The following is a 24,618-nucleotide window of genomic DNA, read 5'->3' as shown; positions in this document are numbered from 1 at the left end:
TGACCCACACATCTTTGGACTGTGGGAGGAAACCGGAGCACCCGGAGGAAACCCACGCAGACACTGGGAGAACGTGCAAACTCCACACAGTCGGTCGCCTGAGGCAGGAACTGAACCTGGGTCTCTGGCGCTGTGAGGCAGCAGTGCTAACCACAGCACCACACGTTTTTTGACTCTGATCTTCAGGATCTGCAGTCCTCACTTTCTCCTAACAGGGATACGTGCATTGCATGATTCTTCAGTAGGGAGGGTATTTGTGCCAGTGTCTAAGCAGAGCAGGAAGAGGCAGTCGTGATGTTGGATAAATAGGAATAAAAAGAGGATATTTAAAAGATTCACAGCTGTCAAAGTGGGAAAAACACCTAATCTGGATGGCAATGAATTTTGAAATATGTTGAAAAGATGGAAACACTGGAAGCTATGGCCTTGGGTTTGAGAAGTGCCAGGGAATTGTAAATGTTTCATTCATGTTTAAAAAAGAGAGAAGGATAAAAATCTAGTTGTCAGCCTAACACCAATAGTGGAAAACATTTAGAGATGTTAATCCAGTGCAAAATAAATTGACATTTTTAAAAGGATGTGTGAATAAATGAAAATCCATATGAATTGAGCTCACAGCCACTGTATCCCCCCATCATAAAAAAACTGCCCAGCTGAACACTTGGCTCTACTGTTGTGACCTTTGCTTCAGTTTTCAGTCTTTGACCTCATATCCAGACTTTATCCTTGTCACTTGAACTTTGGTCTCAGTAAGGCCACCTGCACACACACAACCAATGCAATGTTGTTGTGCACTAAACATAGATTAATTCTGGCTTGGTACATCAATCTCCAGTAACTGACATCACCATGATAATATTAAATAAAGCAATCACCATGCCCATCTTTATGTGCACAAGCAACCATTTGGGCAGCCATCTTTACGCTCATCACTCCATTAATTAAAAGCAGATTGTCTTTGATTAATTTGATTAAGTTCTTCCAAAGAATGAGAGGTTGATATTGTTTATGTGAACTTTCAAGAGATATTTGACAAAATATCATGAAACAGATTTGTTAATAATTGAGCCCTGAGGGAGTGATGTCAAGGAGCTTGGGGTGAAAGTGGAAATGAAGCAATGAGGTAGAGGATCAATCTTGATAATGTTGAATTTACAGACTTCAGGAAATTATACAGAGGAGTTTGCCAGTGATGGGTATTGGGGCCTTTGTCTTTTTTTAACATACATTAGATTGGAGTGCACGGAGAATAATTTTTAAATTTGTCCATTTAAACAGGGAACTGTAGTAAACAGTGAAGGGTGTGATAACAGACTTCAGGAGGACATAAACAAATTGATGAAATAGGCAAACTTATGACAGTTGGTTTAACACCGAGAACTGCCAAGTGCTACCTTCTGGTAGGAGAAAGAAGATGCTAGGTACAGTAAATGGTACAGATATGATGGGTTGTAAGAGCAGAGAGAAATGCAACGGTGGCAGGAAAAGAACATGTTAAAAAAAGCAGACGAGATCCTTGGATTTCCAAATTACTCCCAAGTGTATGGAAAAGAGGTAGTTATGCTGATTTTTATAAAATTCTTTACCTTACTGAGTTAGTTCACATCACATTCTAGGAAGGATATCAAGGCCTTAGAGAGAATGCAGAGGAAATGTGCTATGGATAAGGGACTTCAGTAACATGTTGGAAACTGATTCAGTACTAGAGTAACTTTCAAAGAGAATTGGATAAATATGTGAAGCTGGACTTTGTTGAGCTGAGGAAAGAATGCCGAAGATGATGGTTAATAGAGTAGCTGTTTCAAAGAACTAGCAGATGTGCAGTGGCCTGGATATCACTTCCTATTTTATGATTATAACATGCTCTGGATTAATTGTTGTCGTGATAGCTGCCACATTATGAAGAATAGAATATTCACAAAACTTCCTGTTTGGTTACCAGGAGGATGTTTCTATGGCAGCCAATGTTCTGGAGATGCTTATGAAGCTGATGATGTTGATCGGACTGACCATCACTGTGTTTGGATACTCATACTCCCATCTGGCCCTGAATATCTATGGTGGATCGATGCTGTGCTCAGGCCCAGGTATTTCTGTCTCTGTGTAGAGTGTTGAATTTCAACACATCTTTTTGTGGAGTCCCAAGAGAAGGAATTTGTGCAACTTCATGAAACAGCAGTTCAGAAGCAATTTTTAAAAATTCATTTTTGTTTTATGGGCAGGCTAGGAAGATCAGCACTTACTGCTCATTCCCTAACTTCCCTGGAAAAGGTGGGGGTGAGCTGCATTCTTGAACCACTGTGGTCCACATGCTCTGAGAAGTTGGATATAGAAGATAAAAGCTCATTGTGTTGGGGGTAGCATTTTATTTTACTCTATCATGGGATATGGGCTCTGCTGTTTGGACCAGCATTTATTGCCAATCCCTTAAGCAAATTCCTTGATTAAAGCTGTCTGACTTTACTCTCTTAAAATGTCCCTTCCAGCTTGCCTTCAACCAAGATCCTGCCTCGGTGTCTCCTTATGCCAAATATTCTTTGATAACATTTCCACCAAGAACTTTGAGACTTAATATGATGTTAAAGGCACTATAAAAACACATCTTTATTGTTGATGACAGCGCTTCAACTTTTTAACTATTTCATTAATATTGTTATTCAGCAGTTGGAAATGAGTTGTAGACCCATGCAAATTCTTTTCCTTAAACTCGGGACAAATATGATTTCAGCTGTTGACGCATAGTCAAATAATTCATCTGAAAAATCATTGCCTTGAATTTTACATTGAAGAACATTCACTTCAGGGAACCAGTGGAGAGTAACATTTACTGTTGAAATAGTTTTCAGCATGGATATACACCATGAGAGAGAGAATTGACAAAAGAAGGCGAAATGTTATGGCAAATGGGGTTTAATGTGGAAAAGTGTGAGGTGAGTCACTTAGGAAGGAGCAACAGGAGTAAAGAGTACTGGGCTAATGGTAGATTCTCGGTAGTGTGGATGAGCAATGAGATCTTGGTGTCCATGTATATAGATCCCTGAAAGTCACCACCCAAGTTGATAAGGTTGTTAAGAAGGCATATGGTGTGTTAGCTTTTATTGGTAGAGGGATTGAGTGTCATGCTGCAGCTGTACAAAACTCTGGTGCGGCCGCACTTGGGAGTATTGCGTACAGTTCTGGTCACCATATTATAGGATGAACGTGGAAACATCTGAGAGGGTTCAGAGGCGATTTACTAGGATGTTGCCTGGTATGGAGGGAAGGTGTTATGAGGAAAGGCAGAGGGACATGAGGCTGTTCGCATTAGAGAGAAGAAGGTTGAGAGGTGATTTAATTGAGACATATAAGATAATCAGAGGGTTAGATAGGTTGGACAATGAAGCCCTTTTTCCTCGAATGATGTTGGTTAGCACGAGGGACATAGCTTTAAATTGAAGGGTAATAGATTAGATTAGATTACTTTTTAGATTAGATTACTTACAGTGTGGAAACAGGCCCTTCAGCCCAACAAGTCCACACCGACCCGCCGAAGCGCAACCCACCCATACCCCTACATATACCCCTTACCTAACACTATGGGCAATTTAGCATGGCCAATTCACCTGACCCGCACATCTTTGGGCTGTGGGAGGAAACCGGAGCACCCGGAGGAAACCCACGCAGACACGGGGAGAACGTGCAAACTCCACACAGTCAGTCGCCTGAGTCGGGAATTGAACCCAGGTCCCTGGCGCTGTGAGGCAGCAGTGCTAACCACTGTGCCACCGTGCCGCCCAAAGATGTAGGACAAATGTCAGAGATAGTTTCTTTACTCAGAGTAGTCGGGGTGTGGAACGCACAGCATGCAACAGTAGTAGACTCGCCAACCTTAAGGGCATTTAGATGGTCATTGGATAAAAATATGAATGAAAATGGAATATTGTAGGATAGATAGGCTTCAGATTGGTTTCACAGGTTATAGAGTCATAGAGATGTACAGCCGTCCACACTGACCAGATATCCCAACCCAACCTAGTCCCACCTGCCAGCACCTGGCCCATATCCCTCCAACCCCTTCCTATTCATGTACCCATCCAAATGCCTCTTAAATGTTGCAATTGTACCAGCCTCCACCACTTCCTCTGACAGCTCCTTCCATACACATACCACCCTCTGTGTGAAAAAGTTGCCCTGTAGATCTCTTTTATACCTTTCCCCTCTCACTCTAAACCCATGTCCTCTAGGTCTGGACTCCTGACCCCTGGGAAAAGACTTTGCCTATTTACCCTATCCATGCCCCTCGTAATTTTGTAAACCTGTATAAGGTCACCCCTCAGCCTCCGACACTCCAGGGAAAACAGCCCCGCCTGTTCAGCCTCTCCCTGTAGCTCAGATCCTCCAACCCTGGCAACATCCTTGTAAATCTTTTCTGAACTGTTTCAAGTTTCATAACATCTTTCCGATAGGAAGGAGACCAGAATTACATGCAATATTCCAATGGCCTAACCAATGTCCTGTACAGCTGCAATATGACCTCCAAACTCCTGTACTCAATACTCTGATCAATAAAGGAAAGCATACCAAATGCCTTCTTCACTATCCTATCTCCCTGTGACTCCACTTTCAAGAAGCTATGAACCTGCACTCCAAGGTCTCTTTGTTCAGCAACACTCCTTAAGACCTTACCATTAAGTGTATAAGTCCTGCTAAGATTTGTTTTCCCAAAATGCAGCACCTCGCATTTACCTGAATTAAACTCCATCTGCCACTTCTCAGCCCATTGGCCCATCTGGTCCAGATCCTGTTGTAATCTGAGGTAACCCTTTTCGCTGTCCACTACACTTCCAATTTTGGTGTCATCTGCAAACTTACTAACTGTACCTCTTATGCTCACATCCAAATCATGTATGAAAATGACAAAAAGTAGAGGACCCAGCACCGATCCTTGTGGCACTCCACTGGTCACTGAGGGCCAAAGGGCTTGTACTACACTGTAATGCTCTATGTAATAGTTTGCTGTTTCTCTGTAGGTCCAACTCTTTTGCGTTGTTACTGTGTCTATGTATTGCTCCTGGCTATAAATGGAGTGACCGAATGTTTCACATTCGCTGCAATGAGTAAGGAAGAAGTTGACCGGTAAGTAGCTGAATTGAATTGAATTTATTGTCACTTGAACCGAGGCACAGTGAAAAGCTTTGTCTTGCGAGTAATACAGGTAGATCACATAGTGAAGTAGATTTGATAAGTAAATAATTGGTAAACAGCAGCAAAAACAAAAACACAGGTACAGGTGAATGTTAAGAGTTTGTGAGTCCATCCAGTATTCTAACAACAGTAGGGTAGAAACTGTTACGAAACCGGCGTGTGTGTGTGTGTGTTTTTTCAGGCTTCTGTACCTTCTCCCCAATGGTAGAGTTGTAGAAAATATTGCCAGGGTGGGATCGATCTTTGAGAATGCTGGCGGCCTTTCCTTGACAGCGGGCCTCGTAGATGGATTCTGTAGATGGGAGGTTTGCCTTTGTGATTGTCTGGGCTGAGTTCACCACTCTCTGTAACCGTCTCCGATCTTGAATGGTACAGTTGCCATATCAGGTAGTGATACATCCAGACAGAATGCTCTCGATGGCGCACCTATAAAGGTTGGCAAGGGTATTCGCCATCATGCCAAATTTCCTCAGCTGCCTGAGGAAGAAGAAACGTTGTTGGGCCTTTGTACCAGTGCATCCACATGAAGAACCCAAGAAAACTTGTTGTGGATGACTACTCCCAGGAGCTTGACTTTGTTCCACCTCTGTGCTGTTGTTATATAGGGGGGGCATGAGTGACATCCTGCCAAAAGTCAAAAATAGCTGAAGTTGTTTGTGAAGCTACATCTAACTATTAAAATCAGTAAGCTTCTTGAAACATTAATGTCAGCTCTTTATAAATTTATTTCACATATATAAAATGCAATAATACTTTAAAAATGGGGGGCATGACGGAACGCTGGTGGGTAAAATTAGGGAGAATCCCAAGATAGTCTATGTATATCAAGCGGAAGAGAATAACCGATGTAGTTTGCATTGGATTGCAGCAAAGCCTTTGACAAGGTCCCACATAGGAAACTGATAAAGAAGGTAATAACACCTGTAATTCAGGGTAACTTGGCAAACTGGATATAAAATGACTTTGTGGCAAGAGACAGAGGGTGGTGGGCAAAGGCTGTTTGTATGACTGGAGCCCAGTGTGTAGTTGTGTACCACAGGAATCCGTGCTAGTCCCTCTTTTTTTGTGATATCCATAAGTTATGTTAATGAGAATGTGGGGAGTGATAAGTTTGTGGATGATATATAAATTGGCCACATCTTGAAAAATGTCCATAATACGGAGAAGATGCTGTGGATGTCTTAAAATGCGTAAACGTAGATAAATCTCCAGGACCTGATCAGGTGTACCCAAGAAGTGTGTGAGAAGCTAGAGAAGTGATTGCTGGGGCCCTTGCTGAGATAGCCACAGATGAAGTGCCAGAAGTCTGGAGGTTGGCTAACGTGGTGCCCTTATTTAAGACAGGTGGTAAGGACAAGCGAGAGAATTATAGACTGGTGAGCCTGACATCAGTGGTGGGCAAGTTGTTGGAGGGAATCCTGAGGGACAGGATTTACATATAGTTGGAAAAGGCAATGACTGATTAGGGATACAGTATGGCTTTGTATGTGAGAAATCATGTCTCATGAACTTGATTGAGTTTTTTGAAGAAGTAACAAAAAGAATTGATGAGGGCAGAGTGTTGAACATGACCTATATGGACTTTAGTAAGGCTTTTGACAAGGTTCCTCATGGCAGCCTGATTAGTGAGATTGGATCACATGGAATACAGGGAGAACTAGCCATGTGGGTACAGAACTGGCTCAAAGGTAGAAAACAGAAGATGGTGGTAGAGGGCTACTTTTTTAGACTGGAAGCCTGTGACCAGCGGTCTGTCACAAATATGGGTGCTTGCTCCACTGCTTTTCTTATTTATATAAATGATTTGGATGTGAATATAGGAGGTATATAGTTAGTAAGTTTGCAGATGACACCAAAATTGGAGGTGTTGTGGACAGTGAAGAAGGTTACCTCAGAGTACAATGGGATCTTGATCAAGATGGGCCATTGGGCCGAGGAGTGGCAGTTGGAGTTTAATTTAGATAAATGTGAGGTGCTGCGTGAGGTTTTGGAAAGGCAAATCAGGGCAGGACTTATTCACTTAATGGTAAGGTCCTGTGGAGTGTTGCTGAACAAAGAGACCTTGGAGTGCAGGTTCACAGTGCCATGAATCTGGAGTCCCAGGGAGACAGGATAGTGAAGAAGGTGTTTGATATGTTTGCCTTTATTGGTCAGTGCACTGTGTGTTGGAGTTGTGTGGTCATGTTGTAGCTGTACAGGACATTGGTTAGGCCACTTTTGGAATACTGCATGCAGTTCTGGTCTCCATGCTATAGAAAGGATGTTGTGAAACTTGAAAGGATTAAGAAAAGATTTACAAGGATGTTGCCAGGGTTGGAGGGTTTGAGCTACAGGGAGAGGCTGAATGGGCAAAGGCTATTTTCCCTGGACCGTTAGAAGCTGACGGCTAACCTTGTAGAGGTTTATAAAACCATGAGGGGCATGGATAGGGTAAATAGACAATGTCTTCCCTGCGGTGGGGAGTCCAAAACTAGAGAACATAGATTAATATGAGAGAGGAATGAGTGTTAGGGACCTGTGTTCAATTCCAGCCTTGGGCGACTGTGTGGAGTTTGCACTTTCTCCCTGGGTGTGTCTGCATAGGCTTCCTCCAGGTGCTCGAGTTTCCTCCCACAATCCAAAATGTGCAGGTAAGGTGAATTGGCCAAGTAAAATTGCCAATAATGTTCAGGGATGTGTAGGTTAGGTGTATTAGTCAGGGTTAATGTGGAGTAATATGGTAGGGGAATATTTCCGGGTGGGTTACTCTTCAGAAGGTCAGTGTGGACTTGTTTGGCCAAAGGGTCTGTTTCCACTCTGTAGAGATTCTATGATTTAAAAGGAACCTTTTCACACAGAGGGTGGTGTTTGTATGGAATGAGCTGCCAGAGGAAGTGGTGGAGGCTGGTACAATTACAACATTTAAAGGCACCTGGATGGATATATGAATAGAGAGGGTTTAGAGGGTTACTGACTGAATTGTGGCAAATGTAACTAGGTTAATTTAGGATATCTGGTTGGTATGGAAGAGTAAGACCAAAGGGTCTGTTTCCATGCTGTATATCTCTATGACTCTAAACTCTAATTGTTTTGTTTAGAATAGCAAAGGCTGAGATTAAGATATATAAGAGTATGAGGGGCATGGACATGGTAGATAGAAAGCAGTTGTTGGTTGATAAGTCAATTACAAGGGACATAATCTTAAAGCAAAAGGCAGGAGATTGGAGGAAAATGTTTTTCATCCAGATGGTGGTGGGGGCCTGGGAGGGGAGTGAGGTGAGAAAGCTCACAACCTTTAAAGTGTACTTGGATGAGCACTTGAAATATCATAACATTGAGTGCCTAATGTATGAAAATGGGACTTGTGTATTTTTGTCAGTGCAGACTCAATAAGCTGAAGGATCTCTCCTGTTTGATTCTAGGATTCTAAGGTTTAGAGTTTGCAACACATCTGGTGGTTAGACACTCAAATGCTTTGCAGTTCCAAGTTCAGTATTCAAGCTAGTCAAATGTCAGAATACAAATCATTACAACCTGAAACAACCTAGTTTCCAGATATCACTGGTCTGATTGCAAGATTTAACAATTTCACTTCTTGATTTTCTTACTGTGTGCACCAAGTGCGCCATTTAAAATCCCTGGAAGAAATGTTTCTGACATACTTCAGTGCAGGTGCATAAGATCATAAATTTCCATAATAATTGCAAATCTTCCTTGATCCATTAGGTACTTCAATATTTTGTTTAATGTTTGTTTTATTGAAGGTATAACTTTATGATGCTGGCTCTATCGCTTACATTTCTTGGCTTTTCCTATTGTTTGACATGGTGGCAAGGAGGTGTTGGATTTATTTTAGCAAACTGCCTGAACATGGGACTCCGAATTACTCACAGCCTTCAGTATATCAGTCGTTACTTCAAGCATAGCAAGAGTCAGCCCCTCAAGGGCCTTCTGATCCCTGGGCCTTTACTGCTCGTCTATCTTGGCAGTGGCATAGTAACAGCACTTTCACAGGTAGGTACTGGGGAAGGTGGGTGCAGAAAATCAAAAGATGGTCACCATTCCAAAGTTGCTGGAGGAAAGCTACTACGTGACACTAACCCCGGTCCCTGACCTAGTGACATGGCGACTTCAGCCCCTGGCCCTGTGATGCTCCGACCCTGGCCCCTAGCTCCTGTCACTGCAACACTCCGACTCTGGCCCTGGCCCAACAACACTGCAACTCTGGCCCCTGGCTCTGCGACACTCCGACCCTGGTCCCTGGCTCTGCGACACTCCAACCCTGGTCCCTGACTCTGCGACACTCCGACCCTGGTCCCTGGCTCTGCGACACTCCGACCCTGGCCCCTGACTTTGCCACACTCCGACCCTGGTCCCTGGCTCTGCGACACTCCGACTCTGGCCTCTGGCCCCCGACCCAGCGACACTCTGGCCCTGGCCCCTGTCATTGTGACACTCTGGACCTGGCCCCTGGCCCAGCGTCACTGCAACCCTGGCCACTGGCCCATCAACACTGCGACCCTGACCCCTGGCCCAACATCGCTGCGACCCTGGCCCAGCGACACTGCGACCCTGGCCTCAGGCCCAGCGTCACTACGACCCTGGCCCCGCGTCACTGCGACCCTGGACCATGGCCAAACGACACTGCAACCCTGGCCACTGGCCCATCAACACTGCGACCCTGACCCCTGGCCCAGCGTCACTGCGACCCTGGCCCCTGGCCCAGCGTCACTGCGACCTTGGCACTTGGCCCAGCGTCACTGCAACCCTGGCCCCTGGCCCAGCAACACTCAGTCCCTGGCCCCTTGCCCAGCGTCACTATGACCCTGGCCCCTGGCCCAGCGACACTGTGACCCTGGCCCCTGGCCCAGCGTCACTGTGCCCCTGGCCCAGCGTCTCTGTGCCCCTGGCCCAGCGACACTGTGACCCTGGCCCCTGGCCCAGCGACACTGTGACCCTGGCCCCTGGCCCAGCGTCACTGCAACCCTGGCCCCTGGCCCGGCGACACTCTGTCCCTGGTCTAGCGTCACTGCGACCCTGGCCCCTGGCCCAGCGACACTGCGACCCTGGCCCCTGGCCCAGCGACACTGCAACCCTGGCCCAGCAACACTCTGTCCCTGGCCCCTGGCCCAGCATCATTGCGACCCTGGCCCCTGGCCCAGCGCCATTGCGACCCTGGCCCCTGGCCCAGTTAAACACCCACAGTGAAGCACTAGTCCTGAACACCGCCGCCTCCTCACCAATTTTGATGACACTGATGCAATGCTTTATGTGACCTTGTTGCTTTGAATGAATTGTTTTGTTTTTTCCCAGGCTACTTTGAGTGAGCAGTGTTTGATGTCCCAGTTGGTCCATGTTCTGCTAGGGGCTTTGTGTTTATCCATCACCGTTGTCACGATCTTCTTCACTGAGCCCAGACTTGTTTGGTTCGTTAGAACTCAATTCCTTTCTCAGGGCAAGAAAGAAATGTAGAATTGAGAATGAAACAAGCAGAATGGTGATTCCAAAGCCAAGAGACACCAACACCAGAGGACTTCCAGGGTGATGGATGAAAATTTTGCATTTTAATTATTATAAAATCACAAAGACTCAAAGTAATCATGGAATCATCAGATCCAAGTGTGTGGGATGGATTTCACCAGAGATTTGAAACAAGTCTGCTGTACTGTATTTATTGAATAGATTGAGTTCAAATTTTGTTTATCTCTTAACAGCCTTATCTTCATACTTCATTTTGCACTGTAAATGCAGGGGAGATGGGAATTAATGCATTCCCAAAGTGGTGTTGGGAGGAAAGTAAAATCAGCAAACGAAGTTTCAACACAGATAAATATGGGGGTGTACATTTTGGTGGGAGGTGTCAGCAAGTTAGTTATTCCATGGAAGGTATGTGACTGGGTGGAGTAAAAGGAGCAAAATACACCGACTACTAAAGATTGTATCACAGGCATTAGATGCTACAGTAAAAAGGACAGAATTCAAAATTTGAGAAGTTATGTTAAGCCTGTACTGAACCTTTTTTAGATCACATTTATGAGTACTGTAAAAGTAATAATCGGTAATTATACTGGGAAATATCATCTTTCCCAACATAAATTGGGATGGTATTAGTGTAGGGGTTAAGAGGAAGCGGATTTCTTGAAATGTATCTGGGGAGTTTTTTTGTATCAATACATAGAAGTCCCAACAAGAGACGGTGCAGTGCTGGATCTGGTTCTGGGAAAAGTAGCTGGATAAGTGTTCGCAAAGGCAGTGGGGGAATATTTAAGCAATAGCAACCTCGATATGGTATGGTTCAAATTTATTCTGGACAATGAAAAAGATGTCCTACAAGGGCTGTGGATTGGGAAAGGCAGATTTTATTAAAATAAAGCAGGATCTGGCCACAGTAGACTGGGAACAGCTCTTTGCAGGTAAGTCTACAATGGAGCAATGGAGGTGTTTCAAAAAGGAGATGGGAGAGTACAGGTCCAGCATGTACCCGTTAGAGGGAGGTGTAGGAGCAAAATGTTCAGAGAATCCTGGATAACACAGAGCTGGATAAAGAAGAAGAGTAAGGCTTTTAGCAAGTCCAAAGGAAGCAATTCTGCTATGGTCATACAGGAATACAGGAGGTGCAGGAGGAAACTTAAGAAAGCAATTAGAAGAGCAATATGAGTGGGCATGAGAAAGACTTGCAAACAGGATTAGGAAGAATCCTAAGATATTTTATAAACGCTTTAAAGACAAGAGGTTAACCAGGGAAAGAGTAGGGCCCATTAAGAACTGAGAGGGTAATCTGTGTGTAAAGCTGCAGGATATTGGAAGGGCTTTAAATGAATACTTCTCTCGGGTCTTCACGCTGTAAAACATAGGACGTGACAATGCAGTACAGGCCCTTCAGCCCTCGATGTTGCGCCAACCTGTGGAACCAATGTGAAGCCTGTCTATCCTACATTATATGTTTATCTCATGACCATTTCAATGCTCTTAAAGTTGGTGAGTCTACTACTGTTGCAGGCAGTGCATTCCATGCCCCTACTACTCTCTCAGTAAGGAAACTACCTCTGACATCTGTTCTATATCTATCACCCCTCAATTTAAAGCTATGTCCCCTTGTGCTAACCATCACCATCTGAGGAAAAAGGCTCTCACTGTCCACCCTATCTAACCCTCTGATTTTCTTATATGTCTCAATTAAGTCACCTCTCAACCTTCTTCTCGCTAATGAAAACAGCCTCAAATCCCTCAGCCTTTCCTCATAAGACCTTCCCTCCATACCAGACAACATCCTAGTAAATCTCCTCTGAACGCTTACCAGAGCTTCCACATCCTTCTTATAATGTGGTGACCAGAACTGTATGCAATATTCCAAGTGTGGCTGCACCAGAGTTTGTACGGCTGCAGCATGACCGCATGGCTCCAAAACTCTCTCCCTCTACCAATAAAAGCTAACACACCATATGCTGCCTTAACAACCCTATCGAACTGGGTGGTAACTCTGTTTACCACCTCTCAGCTCAGTTCTGCAGCTTACCTATGTCTCTCTCTAACCTACAACATCCTTCGTCACTATCCACAACTCTAGTGACCTTGGTGTCATCCACAAATTTACTAATCCATCCTTCTATGCCCTCACACAGGTCATTTATAAAAAAATGACAAACAACAGTAGACCCAAAACAGATCCTTGCAGTACCCTACTAGTAACTGAACTCCAGGATGAATGTTTCCCATCAACCACCACCCGTTGTCATCTTGTTTCAATTAGCCAATTTCTGATTCAAACTGTTAAATCAACATCAATCCCGTGCCTCCATATTTTGTGGAATAACCTGCCGTGGGGAACCTTACCAAATGCTTTACTGAAATCCATATACACCACATGAATGCTTTCCCCTCATCCACCTGTTTGGTCACCTTCTGAAAGAATTCAATAAGGTTTGTGAGGCACAACCTACCCTTCACAAAACTGTGTTGACTATCCCTAATCAACTTATTCCTTTCCAGATGATTATAAATCCTATCTCTTATAACCGAAGTAAGGCTCACAGATCTATAATTTCCAGGGTTGTCTCTACTACCCTTCTTGAACAAGGGAACAGTATTTGCTATCCTCCAGTCATCTAGCACCATTCCCGTAGACAATGACAACATAAAGGTCAATGCCAAAGGCTCGGCAGTCTACCCCCTGGCTTCCACAGGATCCTAGGATAAATACCATCCAGCCCAGGGGACATAGCTATTTTTACACTTTCCAAAATTGCTAACACCACCTCCTTCTGCACCTCAATTCCATCCACTCTAGTAGCCTGTAATGTGAATACTGAAGAAAAGTATTCATTTAGCACTTCCCCTATCTCTTCTGACTCCACGTATAGCTTCCCACTACTATGCTCGATTGGCCCAAATCTTACTGTAGTCATTCTTTTATTCCTAATATACCTGTAGAAAGTCTTAGCGTTTTCCTTGATCCTGTGTGCCAACAATTTCTCATGTCCCCTCCTGGCTCTGCTTAGCTCTCTCTTTAGGTCTTTCCTGGCTAACTTGTAACTCTCGAGCAATAACCATTCCTGTCCCTGCTCTACCCATGTCTCTGAAATGGCCACAACGTTGAAATCCCAAGCACCAACCGATGCTGCAAGTTCACCCACCTTATTTTGGATGCACATAGCATTGAAGTAGACAAACTAACTTCTTGCTAGCCAGTGCCTTCTTGTGATCTTGAAATCTTAGTTCTGACTTCACTACTCTCAACCTTCCATATACACGTTCTACAATTTCAGTTCCCATCCACCTGCTGCATTAGTTTCAACCCACCCAAAGAACATTAGCAAATTCCCCCCCCCCCCCCCCCCCCCCGCCAAGGAAACTGGTACCCCTATGATTCAGGTGAAGACTATCCTGTTTGTAGAGGTTCCAATTGTCCAGGAATCCAAACCCTCCCTCCTGCAGCATCCCTGTAGGCACATGTTCAACTGCTCTCTCTGTCTATTCCTTCCTTGCTAGCACGTGGCAGGGGCAACAAACCCCAGACAACATCTGTTTGTTCTAGCTCTAAGCTTCCACTATAGCTCCCTGAATTTCTGCCTTAAATCCCCATCTCTCTTCCTAACTATGTCGTTGGTGTCTATGTGAACCACAACTTGCGGCTGCTCCCCCCCACCTCAAGAATCCCGAAAACATGATCTGAGACATCATGAACCCTGGTACCTGGGAGGCAACACACCAACCTTGAGTCTCTCTCATTCCCACAGAAACTCCTATTTGTCCCCCTAACTATTGGAATTCCCAATGGCTAATGCTCTGCTCCTCTACCCCCTTCTCTTCTGAGCAACAGGGACAGACTCTGTGCCAGAGACCTGTGTCCCATTGCTTACCCCTAGTAAGTCGTTCCCCCCAACAGTATCCAAAACAGTATACTTGTTGTTGACAGGAACGGTCACAGGGGTCCCTGCACTGCATGCCGGTTGTCTTTCAGTCCCATTTACCTTCTCCTTTTACCTGAGGTGTGACTACCTACCTAAACTCTTTTCAATAACCCCTCCATCTCCCGAATGATCTGACATTCATCCAGCTTTAGTTCTGTCACGCGGTTTTCAAGGAGTTGGAGTTAGGTGCACTAGCCACAACATCATATTGCAGAACTGAGAATCATCCTTAGCTGAAGGTTGGACATTTGGCTGGTGCCTCTGCAAATTCTGCTCTCCCTTTCCTCAGTACCCAAATATTTTATGAACATTTAAATGCAGCATATTCATAGATTCCTCCTTATCTATTTTGAAACCTTGAAATGCATGACAGCCTCCTTTTTAGCTGGTGAACATTTGCTGCCAACATAAAGGGGAAACCAATCTTTTCTCTTTCTCCTTCCTTACATTGTTTTTAGGTCCCCTCAAAATGTCTTTCATGATCTGGTTCTCAATTGTATTATTCACCTATTTGACTACACACAATTTTTCTTCATCTTATTCTTACCCTGGTTAGTCCTTGTCTTTTTCTATAACCAACATAAAGTTATGATGCAAAGACCACTTTCCCTTAAATGGTCTCGCTTTGACACTTGATTCACTTTGGCCACTGTCATTCTCAAGAGCCAGATCCAGAAATGTATGCCCCCTATACGGCTGCGAAAAAATTTCCACATACTCCAGTAACACATGGGTCTGCCTTATACACTACTTCCATTTCAGCTTTCAGCTGATTAAAGTTCCCAATATAGCTACTCAATAATATCTTTATAATTTCCTTGCAAATTTGTTCTTCTACATCCTTCTCATTAGTGGATGATCTGTAGACAACACCAACCAATCCAATTGCACCTGTTTTGTTCTTTCACTCTATTCAAATGAATTATTTCTTTGATCCCTCTGGGAAATCCTCTTTCTTCAGCATTGCAGTGCTATATTTAAACAGACTACCAGCCCTCCCCTTCCTTTCCTGGACAACTTGTATTCAGGAATTTTTAATACATAGTCCTGCCCTTGAATTAGAACTCTGACTGTTGTACACTGATTTAGCAGATTGGATTTGTGCTGCTTCAATACTAATGTGGTCTGATCGAAAACCAGATGGAAAAGCTAAATAACTGAAATCTTCTAATTCAAACCACAAACCTCAAATGGAGTATGTGATATAAAATCAGGAAACAACATTTTTTTGTTGTTTTATTTATATAAAAATAAGTACTTTTTCACTCCAGACAATATTAAGGCTTAACAAAATTAGCTTATAGCTATTGTCACTTTAGAATCAGATGTGACTTTGCAGATCTTTTCTTATTTACTGAAGACGCTCTTCGGCTGATCAGGGGTTCCCTTTGTAAAAACTGTCTCTTGTCCTGTTCTCGCGGCACTGAAAACAGAAGGAGCAGCTCCACCTTCCTTCTCTGTTAGTACAAACAAAGCATGTAAACTTCAGAAACATTTGCGTAGTTACAGAACAGTCCCACCACTGCTGGCAATCATTATAGAATTGAAACCGAGAGAGCCACAATCAGTGTGAGCCCAGATTCAGCAATACTGGAGACCAGGTTGGGGACGTTCAATATTTTTCTTCCTGGGGACGTTAAAAAGCTGGCAATTGTGTCGTGCAGACATTATTTACCATTTATAAACTGACTAATCATAAAATTACACATTTAATTAAATCTTAAATAAAAACAATCCTCTGTCACGAGTGAGGCATGTAACATGTAATCGTGTAATTGCAGGATTGTTGTAAACCGCCTGGTTTGCTACTGTTTTTGAGGGAGGAACAGCTGCTGTCCTTAACCTGTCTAGCCAACAGCTGACTTCAAATCTATAGCAAAGTGGTTACCTCTTAAGCACTTTCTGAAATGACTAGCAAGCCACCCAACTGCATCAAACCGCAAGTGACATATACCATATAGATCACTGACATTGACCAAAGACTCAAAAACACAATAAGAGACTAACCTATCCTGTCCAGTCCACCTCACTGACATCTGGGAACTTCTGGTGAAATTGTGAGACAGACGCCTAATAAAGTCTTGTTCATTGAGTCATAACTTACAGCTAACATTCCAGATACCACCATCATTATCCTTGAGAATGTCCCATTCCACCAACATGACACATTCACCAGGGCTAGCAGCAATAGTATATAGTCAGGAAGAAGTTGCCTGGGAGTTCTTGGCATTAACTCCAGACCCCAAGAAAACCCATTAATCAGGTTAGACAGGTATAAGGAAACACTGCCTGTCTCCCTCAGCTGATGATTCAGCAATCTCTGCTGAACACCACTTGTATGAGGCACTAAGAATAGAAAGGTAATGAATGTGGTTTGGGTGACTGGATAGCACCTGTATTGGCCAAGGTAATTTGATCATGAAAGACATAGCTGCTAAACTGTACTTTTCTTGGGTGTTGAAGCAATGAGGTAATATAAAATGCTTGACCTTGCCCTCACTGAACTACCTGTCACTGACTGTTCGGAATGGAATAACCAAAGGAATGACCTTGTGGAGAAGGAGGACACATGTAGTGTTACCATCTGTAGAATAATTAATTGAGGACAGAGATGTGGAGAAAGAGCAGGGAAGTAGGTCTTTGAGAGAACTGGCACAAGTAAGGCAGTCTGAATGATGTCTTCCCATGCAGTGTCTTTCTATGAGTGTCTGTCATAAGGTGAGCAAGCAGTTTGCTGTGTTTTAAATTCAGGACATCTATAATAATCAGAGGCAGTCAGTAGCTGGAAATATTTTTATTCATTCACAGGACATGAACACCAGTGACACCAGCAGTTATAGGCTATCCGTATTAGCTCTGATAGGATGGTATTGGGAATAAGCATTTGTTTGTGCTTCAGAGGCTGTTTAGCTTGAAAATATCTTGCACTGGGAGTGCCAAGCCTCTGTCCCTTTTGCTGTCTCTGTAAATCAAAGCACTGCAACCTATTATATACTTGTTCATGCAAACTTACCTGTTTTATTTGTTGACCAGTAAAAACAAAACCTGTTTACTGAGTTATTTAAATATCTGAGTTTCATTTTCCTTCAATCTTAAGTTTGGATGAGTCTGAAATTTTTCTGTGCAGTTAAATCTGCACAAATTCTGCTCTTCTGTCACCCATTTCAATCCTCTGCTTGATTACAGTCTTTGAATCTGGTTTCTGTTGAATTCATGGTGGAAGTTGAACACATGGCTACAGAACATTAGAGTCTGGAATTCTGGATTAGTTCAACATTACCACAATGCCACCACCTCTCCATGAACCTAGCTACACCCATTTGCAGATTTTATCCTCTCTTCACAACTTTGATTCGTATTGTCATCAGTAAATGTAGTATCCATGCATTAGCTCTCTTCATAAAAGTCATTTATATAGCTTAAAGGGTGGCACAGTGGTTAGCACTGTTGCCTCTCAATGCCCTGAGGTTGAAGTGTTCCAAGGCGGAAGATGAGGCGTTCTTCCTCCAGGTGTTGGGTGGTGAGGGAGCGGTGGTGAAGGAGGCCTCAGACCTCCATGCCAATAACTGCCTCATCTTCCGCCTCAAAACACTTCAACCTCAGGGCATCAATGTGGACTTCACCAATTTCCTCATTTCCCCTCCCCCCACCTCACCCCAGCTCCAAACTTCCAGCTCAGCACTGTTCCCGTGACTTGTCCTACCTGCCTATCTTCCTTTCCATCTATCCACTCCACCCTTCTCTCTGACCTATCACCTTCATCCCATCCCCATCCAGCCATTGTACTCTTTGCTACCTTACCCCACCCTCCTCCCCGACCTATCACCTTCATCCACCACCCCCATTCACCTATTGTACTCTATGCTACTTTCTCCCCACCACCACTGAACGAGGTGGGTGAACAGACAAATGTTATGCTTGAGACCAATTCTAAAGGCTGAGCCATAAAGTGATTATATCCTGATTGTAAATTTGTGCTCTCTGATTACTAATCATCTTGCAATTGCAATCAGCTTCTCATTTATTCTGTCATGTTTTTGAACACACAAACCTAATCTTACTTTAGTGTTCTCTCCAAAATCTTAACTTCATGAGTTTTTTCATGCAACTAATGTCCCTCCCCTCTACATGAAATCCATACTCTTTCCAAGACCTTCCATAAAAGATTGATCACAAGGCTTAAGCTGGGACTCAACCTGCAATATATAATCATGGATAGTCATAACTAGCTTCATTCCAGATGTGAATCAACTCCAGCCAGGTTTCTCTTGGGAACTTTGATGAGATTTTTTAAAAATGTTTTTGAAATCTCATTTTCAGGCTTTCAGTTCCCAGCATGCTTTCTATCTATTGCTTTCATTAACAGGGGATCGAGTTTAAGATCCACAAGGTTTTGCTATAGCTGTACAATTCCCTGGTGAGACCACACTTGGAATATTGTGTCCAGTTCTAGTCACCCTACTATAGGAAAGATACAAAGGCTTTGGAGAGAATGCAAAGAAGGTTTACCAGGATGCTGCTTGGACTGGAGGGCTTGCCTTGTGAAGAGAGGTTGACTAAGTTTGTACTTTACTCTCTGGAGAGAAGGAGGAAGAGAAGTGACAAGGTATACAAGGTAATGAAAGGCATGAAGGTAAAAACAATGACTGCAGATGCTGGAAACCAGATTCTGGATCAGTGGTGCTGGAAGAGCACAGCAGTTCAGGCTGCATCCTACGAGCAGCGAAATCAACGTTTCGGGCAAAAGCCCCCTGATGAAGGGCTTTTGTCTGAAATGTCGATTTTGCTGCACTTTGAATGCTGCCTGAACTGCTGTGCTCTTCCAGCACCACTAATCCAGAATGAGAGGCATGGATAGAGTCAATAGCCAGACACTTTTCCCCAGGGCAGGATTGACTGGTACAAGGGGTCATAGTTTTAAAATATTAGGAGAAAGATATAGAGGAGATGTCAGAGGAAGGTTCTTTAGGCAGAGAATAATTCCTGAAGAAGGGCTCATGCCCGATACGTCGATCCTCCTGCTCCTTGGATGTTGCCTGACCTGCTGCGCTTTTCCAGCAACACATTTTCAGCTCTGATCTCCAGCATCTGCAGTCCTCACTTTCTCCTCAGAGAGTTGTGAATGCATGGAATGTGTTGCCAGCAGTGGTGGTAGAAGCAGAGTCATGAGGGACATTTAAGTGACTGCTGGACGTGCACATGGATAGCAGTGAATTGAGGGGTGCGAAGGTTAAGTTATTTTACATTAGGATTAATCCTCAGTGCAACATCGTGGGCCAAAGGGCCTGTTCTGTGCTGTACTGTTCTATGTATTGTTAATCCAGTGTAGATCATTATCCCTGTGCTGAAAGGGCAGTGAGAGTTATGCCATGTTATGCTGATACTGACTGGTCAATTATCTTTAATTCTACTGCTGATAGGTCAGAATGCCTCATGGAGGGTGAATGGATTTGTTAGATTGTTGATCAAAAATCTGTGGAACTCATTGCCACAGTAGGCTGTGGAGGCCAAGTTATTTGGCTGTATTTAAGACAGAGATTGATAGATTCTTAATTAGTAAGGAGATCAAGGGTTACAGGGAAAAGGCAGAAGAATGGGGATGTGAAGCATACTAGCCATGATCAAATGGCTGAGAAGACAAGCCAAATGTCCCAGTTCTGTCATATATTTTATGGTTTTATGAAGAATTTACCAGACAAATTAGATGCATCCCAGCAAAGAAACAGTACTCTATTATTAGTGTTTGCGTTTGTGTAATTAGATTACTTACAGTGTGGAAACAGGCCCTTCAGCCCAATAAGTCCACACCAACCCGTCGAAGTGCAATCCACTCAGACGCATTCTCCTACATTTACCCCTGCACTTAACACTACGGGCAATTTAGCATGGTTATTTCACCTAACCTGCACATTTTTGGACTGTGGGCGGAAACTGGAGCACCTGGAGGAAACCCACGCAGACAGGGGAAGAACGTGCAAACTCCACACTGTCAGTCACCTGAGGCAGGAATTGAACCTGGGTCTCTGGCGCTGTGAGGCACAGTCCTGCCCGCATTGTTAATGGGTAATCCTTTAGAAAACAAATGTGCTCCACGGGCTCTTTTCTGTGAAGTGTCTGTTACTGCTGAACCCAGCCAATAGAGTCACGGAGTCATACAGCATGGAAACAGGCCCTTTGACCCAACTGGTCCATGGCAACCAGGTTGCCTAAACTGAACTAACCGTATTTGCCTGTATTTGGCCCATCTGCCTCTAAACTTTTAAAATACATTTGCATGAATAGGAAAGGTTGTAATTGTATTTGTCTCTATCACTTCCTCTAAAAGCTCATTCCATACATTTGCCACCCTCTGTGTGAAAACGTTGCCCCTCAGGTCCCTTTCAAATCTTTCCCCTCTCATCTTTAAACCTATGGCCTCTAGTTTTGGACTGTCCTATCCTGGGAAAAAGACCTTGACTATTCACTTTATCTTTACCTCTCATGATTTTATAAACCTCTATAATGTCACCTCTCAGTCTCCTATGTTTCAGGCAAAAATAAATCCCAGCCTATACCACCTCTCCATGTAACTCAAACCGTGCAGTCTCAGTGATCTTTATTGTATCCTTTCCAGCTTAATAACATATAGCAGAGCAACCAGAATTGTTTGCAGTACTTCAGTGTAGCCTTACAAGTGTTAACTAGGTCTCAGAGGCCACAAATGGTTGACAATATGATGGGAAGTTATGAGGTGACACAGTCTGCAGAGGGACAGATAGGCTAAATCATAGAGTCCCTACAGTGTGGTAGGAGGCCATTTGTCCTATCAAATCCACACCGACCTTCTGATGAGTATCACACCCAAACCCACCCCTATCCTTGTAGCCCTGCATTTCCCATGGCCAATTCTTTACTCTAGGCTGGGTCTTAAAGTATATTCAAAGCTGAGATACCAGTACCTTTTAGGGGCCAACCAATTCTGAATCCACACAGCCAAGACACCATGGATCCCATGCATCTTAATCTTCTGGATGAGCGGACCTTGTCAAAAGCTTTACTAAAATCCATGTAAACAACATCCACAGCTCTACCCTCATCAATCACCTTTGTCACCTCCTCAAAACATTCAATCAAATTTGTAAAACATGGCCTGTCCTGCATAAAGTAAAAAATGAGGTCTGCAGATGCTGGAGATCACAGCTGCAAATGTGTTGCTGGTCAAAGCACAGCAGGTCAGGCAGCATCTCAGGAATAGAGAATTCGACGTTTCGAGCATAAGCCCTTCATCAGGAATATAAAGCCATGCTGGCTGTCCCTAATCAGGCCATGCTTTTCCAAATATACTAAATCCTATATTTAAGAATTCTCTCCCGTAGCTTCCCAAGCACCAATGTGAGACTCGCTGGTCAATAGTTTCCCAGATTATCCCTATTCCCCTTCTTGAACAGAGGAACAACATTAGCTACTTGCTAGTCCTCCAGGACCTCTCCAGTGGCTAGTGAGGACACAAAGATCTTGGTGTCAAGATTAAAGTGATATTGGAAAAGCACAGCAGGTCAGGCAGCATCTGAGGAGCAGGAAAATTGACATTTTGGGCAAAAGCCTTTCATCAGGAATGAGCCCCTCTTGCATCTCTCAATAGCCTGGGGTAGGTACCACTTCCTTCTTGATTTCAAAATGCCCCACACTTATCTCACTATCCCTCATATCATTCTTTTGGGTGAATACCGTTGGAAAGTACTCATTTAGGATCTCACCCACATCCTGCACCTCCAAGCACAAGATCCCTTCTTTATCCTTGAGTGGTATTAGCTTCACCCTAGTTATTTTTTAAAAATATCTACAGAATATCTTGGGATTCTCTTTAACCCTCCTTGCCAGGGTCAATTAGAGACAAAAAGACTGCAGATGCCGGAATCCAAGGTAGACAAGCAGGAGGCTGGAAGAACACAGCAAACCAGGCAACAGCAGGAGGTGGAGAAGTCAACATTTTGGGTGCAACTCTTTGGAGTCATTTAATGGCCCCTTCTTGCTCTAATTCCCTGCTTGAGTACTTTCTGCTTTCTTTATGTTCCCCATGGTCCTGTTCGATGTTAGCTTCTTAAACCTTACATATGCTTTTTTCCCTCCTTTTGACTAAATTCACAACCTCCCTCGTTATCCAAAGGTCCCTTACCCTTGCCATCCTTGTCCTTCCTCCTTATAGGAACATGCGGGTCTTTAACTCTCATCAGGTCTTTAAACAATTCCCACGTCATAGGTGGATTTTCCCCATAACAGCTCCTCACAATTAACTCTCTCTAACTCTTGTCTAATACTGAAGTAATTTGACCTCCCCAATTTACTACCTTCCCTCAAAGTCCTGACTTACCCTTATTCGTAGCTATCTTCAACCTTGAGTTGTGATCACTGTTTCCAAAATGCTGTCCCACTGAAAAGTTTCTCTATTTCGTGTATTTATTTATTGGTTGAGTTTGCTCCTGAAGTAACTGGCTCCCTGTATAAAGGCAGTTTGTTATGCGTTGAAAGGAATTTCAATTCCACCTTCTCGAATAAGAATCGTGCAAAAAAAAATCGACCTCTCTCTTTAAAATAAGAATTCGCTTTGTTCAATTCTGCACGGATGGCTGAGTTTTCAGCTGCTTCCCTTCCCTAGAAACTACCTCCAAGGACACTCACCGCATTGCTGCATTACGCGGTACGTTTTCGACTGGACTTTCTGTTCTTTTCCCAGTTTATTTCGAGCTCCTTTAATATCTTCCTCCTTCATCGGTGGCCGTTTCTTCTTAACAACGTGCACTTCCTAGACAGGACATTTTACAAGAACTGGTTGAGAACATACAGAAAACAGTGAACTGAAGCCGCGCAGACAAGCAGCGTTTTACCTGCGACATGGTCTAGGAGCTGCAAAGGGACCCAGCGTCGGAGCCTCTCGCTTGGAATCGAAGGAGCTGCTCCGCGTTTTGTTGCTGCTGCTCAGTTTCTAATTTTGGGGAGAATGAGCTCAGAGCTCGTCACCAGCCGCTTATTATGACCCATGATTCTTGTTTGCAGAATTTCCTGAACCTGTTTGATGTTCATAAACAGCTGCAGAGACTGACAAGAGAGGGCTGGGGAGAGCTGCAGCTGAACTGGGTAAGATGACGTGAGTTTATAACAGAGACAGAACATTCTCGGATGTATCAAAGTCCCCACTCCGTATAGGAAAACCCATGCCAGCATGAGGAGCTATCATCGCAGATCTTGTATTTTTTTTTCGGTCAGAAAATTTGGGATGGGGTGAGGGAAATTCGGTGAAGCACTACGCTCTCGGTTTTTTTGGGAAACTGGATTGTACACTGATTATCATTGGGCCAGTTGCAAATTTAACGGGTGAACAAGGAAGAAGAGAATTCATGAAGCATCTGCTGGGTAATGCCAGACTTGGGGGTTTTCAGAACCAGCTGCTGTTCCTGACTCAGGTCCTATCTATGTATACTGACATTTAGAGAGACTGTCCAATGTTTGTACCCTCTTTAATTTCATGATCAAAATATTCAAAATGTTTGCAGCTGACAGAATCTCATCATAATCTTTACATGGATTTGATGGTGATGAACATTCTGTGAGAAGATTCATATCTAGGATGGAAGAAGATTATCTTTGGCCATTGTCCACAGAGTGGTCTCCTTCTCAAATGACACCTGGATCTTTCTCTATTCTAGACAGCGAATGATTAAAACTAAAACTAGGTAAAAGTTCATCGAAGTTGTCTGAAAATAAAACTCTGGGAGCTTGAGTTGAGGCAGTTACATGAAGATTGGTTTTCACACTTTGGAGTATTTGACAGATCACATTACATTTGAGGTATAGAACTGATTTTTTTTTAAGAGATGACTGAAATAGTGTACAGGGAAATCTCTCATTAATTTTAATTATTTGAACTGTCAGGCAGGATTTGATGAAGTCTTTAATCGGAGGTAATCTGAAATTGAAACTCATGGAATTGAAAACAAATTATTGATTCAACTAACAAAATAGCAGAAAGGCAAGGAAGGAATGGGAATGAACAAGGTGTGACTGGAGA

The 24,618-nt window shown here is 43.6% G+C and overlaps 2 protein-coding genes across 2 annotated transcripts in view; one reads left to right on the top strand and one right to left on the bottom strand.

The window, feature by feature from the left end:
- rft1 (RFT1 homolog) overlaps positions 1–10,860 on the top strand; it is a 78,583-nt gene extending 67,723 nt beyond the window's left edge. Inside the window, exons 10-13 of the mRNA XM_060835267.1 lie at positions 1,943–2,087; positions 5,010–5,115; positions 8,928–9,177; positions 10,477–10,860. Of these exons, the coding sequence (XP_060691250.1) occupies positions 1,943–2,087; positions 5,010–5,115; positions 8,928–9,177; positions 10,477–10,635 (660 nt within the window). The 3' untranslated portion in view covers positions 10,636–10,860. The remainder of the gene's footprint in view (positions 1–1,942; positions 2,088–5,009; positions 5,116–8,927; positions 9,178–10,476) is intronic.
- Positions 10,861–15,778: 4,918 nt separating this feature from the next.
- On the bottom strand, positions 15,779–23,551 carry LOC132822199 (musculoskeletal embryonic nuclear protein 1-like). Its single transcript, XM_060835269.1, has 3 exons — positions 23,438–23,551; positions 23,232–23,355; positions 15,779–16,030 (listed from the first exon to the last, which is right to left on the bottom strand). Exons 1-3 carry the CDS (start codon positions 23,444–23,446, stop codon positions 15,921–15,923), a joined length of 243 nt encoding a protein of 80 aa, XP_060691252.1. The 5' UTR covers positions 23,447–23,551; the 3' UTR covers positions 15,779–15,920.
- Between the last annotated feature and the right edge of the window lie 1,067 nt (positions 23,552–24,618).

This window comes from Hemiscyllium ocellatum, chromosome 14 (assembly GCF_020745735.1).
Source record: "Hemiscyllium ocellatum isolate sHemOce1 chromosome 14, sHemOce1.pat.X.cur, whole genome shotgun sequence".
In the NCBI taxonomy this organism is placed as follows: Eukaryota; Metazoa; Chordata; class Chondrichthyes; order Orectolobiformes; family Hemiscylliidae; genus Hemiscyllium; species Hemiscyllium ocellatum.
The sequence above is the reverse complement of the archived record's forward strand: the minus strand, read 5'-3'. Positions and strand labels throughout refer to the sequence as shown.

Excerpts from the sequence above, each read along its gene's own strand:
- LOC132822199 (XM_060835269.1), bottom strand. Across the intron at positions 16,031-23,231 it reads CCGCGTAATGCAGCAATGCG|AGAAGGAAGGTGGAGCTGCT; the intron begins GTGAGTGTCCTT and ends TTGTACTAACAG.